General features: G+C 40.7%; 1 protein-coding gene across 1 annotated transcript; it reads right to left on the reverse strand.

Annotated features, from left to right (window-relative positions):
- Positions 1–445: 445 nt before the first annotated feature.
- Positions 446–1,145, reverse strand: LOC133198541 (uncharacterized). Its single transcript, XM_061334622.1, has 3 exons — positions 1,096–1,145; positions 760–843; positions 446–667 (listed from the first exon to the last, which is right to left on the reverse strand). The coding sequence occupies exons 1-3, from the start codon at positions 1,143–1,145 to the stop codon at positions 460–462; spliced, it is 342 nt and encodes a 113-aa protein (XP_061190606.1). The 3' UTR covers positions 446–459.
- Positions 1,146–10,162: the final 9,017 nt, after the last annotated feature.

Consider the following 10,162-nt stretch of genomic DNA (forward strand, 5'->3'; position numbering starts at 1 on the left):
GCTCTTCAGTACACACCAGCAAAATGCTGCAAGTTTATGTATGTATGTTGTCAACTCCATAATATCTGTATTGACAAGCGAATTCCAGTTTTTGAGGAACCTGAAGAAGTAGTTGAAGCTCGAGACGAGGTAAGCCAGGGCCCAATCAATGACGGCAAAACAACCAGACAACAATTGATAAGACAGCGATTTGCATAGGTAACGCCCTATATACATCAATAAAACAATTCATGTGTTTGTACTATTCATATTTTACTTATTTAGAAATTAAGAGAGATAAAGAAGTAATTACATGCATTTATAAGTATTTTTGGTAGAGTATTTGAACAATTCAGCATAACATTAATTAATAAATACTGATAATCTAATATGGCAAAAAACAATAAACTCTCTCTCTCTCTCTCAGTAATATTAAATATTAAAACACATACATTCTCTCTCTGTCTCTTGCTCTCTCACTCAGCGACTCAAGGTGGAGAACAACTCCATCAAAGGATCACTTTGTCCCCCAGCTGCAACCCTTTCCTGTAATGACTTTAAGATATTAATCTGGAGTCGATCTTTCTCTATCTCCAGCTCGTTCTTCTCCAGCTCCTGTTCCAGAACCTCGCATTGAAGGTCATAAACGTCCTCCACCGACCTCTTCCGCTTTAAAGCTGCTTTTTTCCTATAAAGTTTTAGTTCACAAACGTTTACATGAATACAAAGGTTATTCAAATTCATATCAGTTTCATCCCCCCCCCCCCGAAATACCCATACGTTTTGGTTGGTTGAACATACTTATCGCGATCTGGAGCCTCTGGAAGTGTTGGGGTGGCGGCTTGCTCACCAGAGGATGTACCTCTGAAATACAAATTTAATATTTATAATTTACATGACTTTTTTATTAACAAGGTTAACGGTAATACCATTTTAAGTACATGAAATCAATATAAATGTTAACTCGCCATTAACATCATCCGTATCAAACCCACCTTCTACCGATGTTTTGCCTATTATTGCAACAACCTGAAATTAAAAATTAGAGATCAATTAAGCTACATTGTAGTGATTAAGATTACAATTATTCGTTGTACATAAATTCAAATGCTATACCTTCTGACTGCTGACGTCTGAGGAGTTGACTGGAGCAGGAGTAGGTCCATCGCCGGTTCTCACAAGTTCCCTTCTTTACTGGGTCTCCTTCTTTTTAGTTTGAGATGAAATATCTATCCATTTTTTTTATAATCTCAGCGGATGTCCTCTCCTAGATACCTATGCTGTTTATTCTGATTTATGAAAAAAGTCAATAGGTCAACAATAGGTTTAAGAGTTTTAAGTCAGAGCAAAAGAAACTTCTAAAATAAAATAAAAATTATTGAGGAACCTAGCACAATACTTGATAAGTTTCTTTTACTTATAATTTATTTTCATTCATACGTTCACAAAATAGAATACGTTGTATTATTTATTTCTAAGATGCCAATAAATATTTTTTTTCTTCTTCACTGAAAAATGGTTTACAAGCAAAAACGAGACGGGGGAGGTTTTGTCCGAACTCAAAAACTTTCCAGCTTTTTTCTATAAGATTTAGCCCCCCCCCCCCCATGTTCGCTTTAACCGTGTTTTACCGTACATTCCGAAATTGACTTTATTTGTCCTCTTGATCAATCACTTACACTCTGCGTTTAAGAGTAGCAAAGGTGGATTGAAAATGAATTTCAAATTAGATATTTTAATTAACTTATCATAGATTTTCTTCAGTACAGTAATCACTGGTAAAAATATTGAGAAGAGACATGGCCCCGTGCCCTTCCGGTTCCTAACGGACCTAAATAACATGTATCTTACCGAAGAAACATAATTCCGTGATCTATCAAAATTAATGGACAGTGAATATAATATACTAATCCACATATAAACACTGATATTCAACATTTTTCAATTCGGGAATGGTCCTTGTCAAAAGTCTCAAAAGAAATATTGATATTTAAGTATTATTTTCACTAATAAAGACCCGGAGTTCATACATGTAGTCGGGAATGAATTGACCTTTCCCCTCTTGAATTTAAATTCCTTGAATTCTAAAACTGTAAATTAAAAATAGCCTTTAGCTGTTAAATAAGTATGGAAATGGACACCCAATTCCCAGCTTTTTGTTGCAAATATGATAGTGTTCCACCCCCACCCCCCTTTTCGGCTTGTCAAAATCATTTCTTTTCTTTTTAGTCTACAATTTATAAGTCTGTCTCAACTTTTCCAAAACGATGCTACTTGCAATTTATTAAATTACATTCCAACTGATACCAATAACATTTAAAGAATTTTTGTATGTACTGACTAAATTTTAATTCACGACTCTCTCTCTCTCTCTCTCTCATACTTCATGTCATGGTAAAGTTTGACAAAAATATTAACAGCAACTAATGATATTACTTTTACTTTACATTCAATTTGAATAGAAGTTTTTCTTTATCAAATCCAGTGATTGTAAGCAAGAATTTGATCCACCACTGCATTATCAGTTGAAGAGTCATTGAGAAAAAGATATCATGGGTCTGGATTTTATGAAAATTAAAAATAAAATCATTCTGTCTCCTTGTACCTCATGTAAGGTGGCAATGTGTGCTGTGCCTGAAAGGCAAATAATTAGGACTAAAAACCCAAATATATTGTCATTTTTTTTATATTCTTAAGGGATTCTCACAGTGTCAAGGTCAAGCTCAAAAGGTAAACATGCAGACGATTTCATTTATCATTGGTTCGAGTAAGTAATCGTTTCCTTCTCTTTCGTGAGTCCCTTTATCATTTAAAGGACATGATTGCTAATTTATATGATTTTCAACTACTTCACTTTAAGCTCTTCATTTTGATGGTTTATTACTTTCTCATTACACCGCAGTGTAGATAGAATAATCATCGATTTGAAAAATGCTATAAACTGTTTCACATACCCAAAATCTATTCATTCCGATGAATTCCTGAAAGATATATTATAAACTGTGGCATGATAATTTACAGTTTTGGAAGTATTGTTCTTGTCAGAGATGCGCTATTTTTTAACTGACTTGTAACTTCTTTCCGAGGAAACTCGAACATAAATATCTATCAATATGAGGGGCGCATCAGGGATAATGTTTTTCAACTTCGTGTGAATATTGACCTATAGGCACTATAATGAAATATTTTAATTTGTGGATGAATTTTATATTAATATAATGAATTAGTAAACAAAGCAAAAATGTATAGATAAAATGTTATACACACAAGGAACAAATATTTTTCCAACATTGATTCTTCCTCTGATTGGTATTGACGTCCTTATGTGGTGCAAACAGAATGTCCTTTTGTTTCTCCACCTCTTCTACCAGGGCCTCTACTTCCTTCGCAGTAAAATTTTTCTTTTTCTCTCTCTTTATTTTAGAATAAGTTTCGTCTGCCGTTTTATTTTTACTTCCGGTAAAATTACGTAGTTCGTAAGTTGCGGATATTTACGACAGTTCTAAGTACCTTTCGTGAAACAGTTTTAACGCAGTATGTAGGTACTACCTAAGTTCGTCGTAACTCGCTAAGTAGTACTTAATTTACGATACTTTTGTGAAACGATACCCAGGCTCGCAACTTTAGTACACCAATACATTATGGCTCACCTGGTTACCAGGGTACCACACCATACCCAGGTAGGGCAGCCACTGGGTGTAAGCCTCCGCATAAGGACCCTAGGTATGATGGTAAGACCAGCTGGAAGGCATTTTTGCACAAGTTCGTTAGGTTCTCTCGCAGCCAGCTGTGGGCCGAGGAGGAGCAACAGGACCAGTTCTGTTTTTCCCTTGAAGGGGCAGCAAGTGAGTATTATACCTTGCTGTTAGGAACCAGTAGGCAGCTCCGCCTCGGCGAGATCTTGCAGAGATTTGAGAAGCGTTTTGGCTCCTCTGCCCCCGATCTCACGCATCAACTTAACTTCCAGTCTGCCAGTCAGAATCCAGGAGAGTCACTTCGTCAGTGGGCAGACAGGGTACTGACCTTGGCGACGCGAGCCTTCCCTTTTGTGCCGAATGTACACATGCATGCCATACCTCGGCTGCGTTATGGAGCCGAGGACCGTGACACTAGCCTCTATGCGCTCGAAGGGCTACCCCGGACTGTAGAGGACTCCGTGGAGCGAATGCAATACTTCCAGCACTCCCAGCTACATAAGCCTTAAGCCAAGAACGAGCTGCGGAAGTTGATCTAAGGTGAGGACACTGAATAGGACTATCCTAATACGGTAAATGTCGCTGCTGGGGAGGAGCTGGAAGCCTTCCGGAGCAGAATGGAAAAGTTGGAACAAGCCGTTAAGCAGAAAGGATCTGCCCTCCTTCCAAAAAACCCCAGAGGACTGGTACCCCGCCACCCAGATTGGCAGAGCGAGACCAGAAGCCCAGTGAGTGTTTTAAGTGTGGAGAGGTGGGGTATTTCCGTAGAGATTGCCCCATCCAAGCTGCCGGGAAGACAGTAGCTACTGATGGGCCGCGGGGCGGACCCCGGATAAAGGGACCTCTTGGTGAGAGGTATCGTAGGCCTGAGTCCCAGGAGAGGAGACCAAGGAGTGGAAGGCCTGAATCCCAGGGAGGGCCCACCCAGGCAGTTCGATTTATGAACCCAGAGCAGTCACCAGAGAGGACGGACTCGGAGAGTAAGGAGCAGGGGGCTAGTCTACCCCCTCCTGTATGCGGCGCAGGCGCAAGCGGAGCAGGCAAAGGGTCCGCTTTGAGACCCAACAATCGCCGGAGCAATTCTCAGCTGAGGAGGAAGAGGCATCCTTGGACGAGGAAGTGGGGAAGCTTGTGGCCCATCACTCCACTCCGGAGCCACATGGACCAGCTCGGGATACGACTAGGAAGTTACAGGGCTTTGGGAGGACCAAGCCTGGTGGTTCTGGTCAAAGGTCGCCAGAGGATGAGGGGAATGAGCCCACTATACCTATTGGCAACTGCGCCCATCTACAGGGTTTTCTGTTAGTTTACGTGTGGAAGGCATACGGGTGAGTGCTGTGGTTAACACAGGGGCTGAGGTCAGTGTTTTGTTGTCTCAGGTTTATGACCAGCTGGAGCGTAAGCCCCAAATCCAGAGACATGTTACAATGACTCAGGCGGGTTTGGACACCAAGTTGAAAGGTTTCATAGTTGGACCCGTGGCAGTGAGCATAGGTACACAGACTCATGAGATTGATCTTTATGACGCCCGTTTGCAGGACCCCATGTTGCTGGGGATGGAGTTTCTTCATGCCCGGAAGGCTTGATTAGATTTAGAGCATGGGACTTTGACTTTGGGAGGGGAGACAATTAAAATGAACTTCGGCCGAGCTGAGGAGATTCCGGAGGCCAGGGTGAGGTTTGCGGGAAGGTGCGAGTTCCTGCTTGCTCTAATGTTTTGTGCCCTTGCCGTCCAGATCAGAAGCTGGCTGACTTTTTGGTGGTTCCTAGCATCAATACCCAGTCTGATCTGCTTCTTATGCCCCACACCTTTCATGTAGGAGGGGACACTGCAATTACCTGCATAGTGAACGCTTCCAATCGAGATGTGACCTTGAAGGTGGTAGCCTTATTGGTTCTGCAGTGGAAGCTGATCCACACCAGCCTGTGCCCTACTTCGCGCGGACAGTAGGCAGCCTGGATGAAGGAGATCGGGGGGGGGGGGGGGAGCCACTTCCCCTGAGGTGCCTGAATTTCTGCAGGATTTGTTAGAGCGCTCTTCTTTGGAACTCAATACAGAGAAGAGGGAAATGCTGGCCAGTCTGCTCACAGAATTTCAAGATGTATTTGCTCGGAGCGAGTTCGACTTTGGGAACTTCACCGCATTAGAACACGAAATAGATACCGGAGACGCACCCCCTGTAAAGGAGCGGATGAGACGCACTCCTATTTTCCTTGCTGGTGAGGAGGAATCCCACCTAAAGAAAATGCTGGAGGCTTGCGTGATACATCCCTTTATGTCTGAATTGGCCTCAGCTCCAGTTCTGATTAGGAAGAAAGACGGTCAGATCAGATGGTGCCTGTACTATCGCCTTTTGAACAAGGTGACTCGGAAGGATGTATTCCCCCTGCGGGTCTAGGAGGGCGTGGACGAGATGCAACCTGAGACATCCCATGAGAGGAGGCTGCCTTCACCCTCTGGGAGCCATGATGGGCATGGCACAGATCATATGGCTGAGCCCCACTCCGAGGGACCCCCCAGACTTCCCTCGCCACCACCTTTATGGGAGACGTTAGACGAGGAGCAGTACATCTTCCGACCGGACATGCCTCCTCCCAGACACCAGACGACGGGCAGAGCTAGGGGGCTGGGAGAGAACACAATCCCTCTCCCTGCCCTTCCCAGTGTGCGGTGATGACCCGCAAACTGAGAGACCTTATGTTGAGGTACCATCTCCCTGCTGTATTCAGACGCGGGGTGCCACCCACCCCAGAGGCGTCTGCCGTCAGAATGGAGGCCTTGGAGTGGCTTGCCAACCAGGTACTTGGAGAGGGGTCCTCCGTCCAGCACCGCGCATCGGCTCCGAGGGGAAGATGTCTTCCCGGACCGGAATAGCCTGGCCATTCAGGACTTAGTCAGGGCTAAGGATGCCCTATGTGAGCACGTCGGGGAACGTCCCTCGGCCTTGTATTCAATGAGTGGCTCGCTACACCCAGCTTTGCTGCTGCAATGGCAGGCCCAGTTGTACAAATGTATCTTCTGCAGCGCCTATCCGGCCGCCGTCGTTGGGCCTACACCAATGCTTTTAATAGGCGCAGGGTTGGAGGTCACCGGGTGACCAGTTTTGGTATGGGCTTACCCTCGGGTGTCCCTGGTGGACCCTAAGACCGATGTGTGTGGCGCAAGCCCTCCTCCCCAACAGCACTGGTTCCTGTCCGGCCCACGGATGTAGAGGATGACGACACCACCTCTGTTAAGGAGGTCTCCTGCCCAGAGAATGACTCCGCCCCCTTCAGGCCCCCACCTGGATGCAAACATTGGTGTTGTGACCCTGGACATGCCCCAATCTTGGCAAGACGGGGTACTCTGGTGGTGCCCTAGGAATGGTGAGTGGGTCAGCTGGCTATGACCCGCTCCAGTGTACCCTGCCAGGCCGGACTCTTTACCTAGGTAGATGTTATTGGGAGCAATCCCGGACCCTTTTTCCCAGGAGGTATCTTTGATGTTGCTCTATCTGGGGCTTGTTTAAAAATTATAATTTGATCACAGTAATCAAAAAACTATTTTTAACAAAATTTTTCCTTTCAGTGTTTCTATTGTTCACAATGTGGAATCGGAATATATTGATGAAATAATGAATTCCGCTATTAATTTCTCAATTTAGTTTTTTCTTTACATATACATCTACAATGCTAGAGGATTGTGTAATTGCAAGAATAATAAAAATGAAGACGTTTAAATAATTTTTTCAACATATATATATATTTTTTCAATCTATATATATTTTTTTTCTCTCTCCCTATATATATAAGTGAATTTCTTTGTGCTTTCTATATTTAATAATTCTTCACTTAGGGCAGTTATGTTAGTTTAAGTGTTGTTGTAAAATAGGCTTTATAAATAAAATTAATTCATTACAATGTGTATCGGTAACGATCTTCTAAGAAAACTAATATCCAAATAACTGTATCTCTCTTCCATTCTCAATGACCGTGTAGTGTAGGACAGCGCAGCGAAAATTCCATCGGCATCGAAAGCAAGTTTTCTGACTTGTCTAGATAGCCGAGCGGTCTAGCGCGCTGTACCTGTACTGCTGTGAGTCAGATTCCGTAGGTCGAGAGTTCAACCCCGGGTTGGCGAGGAAGTGGGTATCCTCATAAAAGTGAGTTTTTTGTGCTTTCTTTCTTTCTTTCTCTTTCTCTCTCTCTCTATACATGAATATATATGAAATGCTATAAAATTGTTTGTCAAAAAATATTTTTAAAAATAAAATGTGTATTATTTACTTAATACAAGTACTGTATTGATAATGAAAAAAAAAATGAAAAATAGTACTTGAGAAGCTGTATACTTGAATATAATATGAAATTTTCTAATCACTTAATGGCTGATCTGCCTTGTGCATTGCGTGCAAGTTGCATGCATATTTGAACATATTGTAGCTAAATAAACCAAACTTAGATCCCTCTGACATTTCCTTTCTATTTTTTGTTAATGTTCTGGTAAACGCTTCTCTCAACCTGTTAATCCGGGCAAAAAGGTTTATTTGTGACTTAAAGAGGGTATTGTCTACCCTGTGGTTACTATGCAGGTGGAGTAATATGGGCATTATCAGCTATTTCAACAAAATCTTGAGAGTTATTACCCTAAACTTCTAAGCATTGCCTTTAATTTCAAACTGTCTGAATAGAAGAGAAAACATCATTTAAAAACGAAATACTTTAAAACATAGGCAACACATTACAACCTTAAGGTATCTAAAAGATACTGAAGAAATCTACTTATTGGGGGGAAAGAACACAAATAATGATCTGTATCTAATTTCAGTATCATAAACAGGCTAATTCCTTTCAGGGGGTACAAATAAACAAAGTTTGATGTCTCAAGGAAATGGTACTCAAGATATTCGCAGGTTAGTAAAGGCTAGGTATAGGCATTTCTATGCAAATAAACTAATTAAAATGCCTAAGGACTATATCTATCATACAGAGAAAGTTAAAACTTATTGTCTAATAGATACTTGGTACCCACGACATGAGATAGCCAGAACGCATTATGACGTCATTGTTCTTTACTACACAAGATTATAATGGACATCAACAAAATTGCTTCGGCGCAAGGGCATGCTCTATTTTATTTAACTGAAACAAGGTAAATTTAGAAGCAAAATATTCCAACGTTTGTTGATATTGCTGCACAAATATCAACAGCTTAGTTGTATAATTTCTATTTGTAAAGTTTTAAGTTGAATCAGGGTAAAAATGTACAGTCCGGTATAAGTTTCCTCAAATTCCGATCAAATGAGAAAATGCCAAGGATTTGTGCAGCAATTTTATTAATCTACAGAATATTCTTCTTAGCATTATACAATTTTTATGTAAAAATAAATAGGGTAATCCCTTGCGCCGAAGCTGTTTTGTTGATGTGTTATATTACCTCCAGTAGGTAAGATCAATGAAGTCATAATATGACGTCATAATGTGTACTGGCTATAACATATCGTGGGTACTAAGTATGCATAAGAAAAAAAATCAAAACATTCTTTGAATAATAAATATACCTCTTACACGTTTTTATTAGCTCATTTGCATAGAAACGCCCATACCTAGCCTTAAGTCACATGCGTTAAGCAGACAGTAAATGCCTATGTTCGGAGGAATTTGACCTTTGACCTTGATTTTCATTTACTCTTTAGAGAGCATCAGTATTTCAAAATAGAAATTTATCAAGCAAGAGGGTGTTTTGAACTTATTTCTCAATATATTGATTGAATTTATTTTAGGTCTGAAATAGTTTGACTCTTAACCATATGACATCAAAATCAATATGAATCATCTTTTCTTGGGGTATCATTTACCTTTTTTTTGTCAAGCAAATAGTTTTCAATAAAATAAAGAGACAATATTTAGCTATGTCTACAATAAATTGACCTTGACCTTTAGCCTTGCGATCTCACAAACAATAAGTTTCTTCAAATAGGTAGAGACCAACTTCCTCCTAACAGAAACTTGTTTTATTTCTGTCAACTTAAAGTTTATTCAAGATAATACTTGCCCTTGTTTAAATATGTTGTCCAGACAATACTAAAACCCTGAAAAGCTATTACTTAAAGAAAGATTGCAAATCAATCTGAACATGTCATGTGGTAAATTGTACATAATTTAACAAAAATTGCCCAAAAAAAAAAAACTATTTCAAAAAGAAGTATAATTTCAGATACATCACTGGACAAAGTGACAGGGAAACAGACATTGTGATTCCAGTATACCCCAAAACTTGGGGGGGGGGGGTTAATAGTTTATTTGATATCAAAGTTCAAAACACTTGGTAATTAATGCTGAAAAAAAATCAACCGAAGTAGATGCTAGGGAATGGTATATAAGGACTGTAACCTGCTCTTTTAGCCATGTCTTGTAAATTTTATCTGTGTTATTCTGTAGAAAAGAAGAGAATATTAGTTTGTTTAATTCTCTGTTAAAATCTAACTTAAATAATGCTAATATTTCTA

Source organism: Saccostrea echinata, unplaced genomic scaffold, assembly GCF_033153115.1.
Source record: "Saccostrea echinata isolate AGI-Se365-2 ecotype Australia unplaced genomic scaffold, CSIRO_AGI_Sech_v1 ptg000033l, whole genome shotgun sequence".
Classification (NCBI taxonomy): domain Eukaryota; kingdom Metazoa; phylum Mollusca; class Bivalvia; order Ostreida; family Ostreidae; genus Saccostrea; species Saccostrea echinata.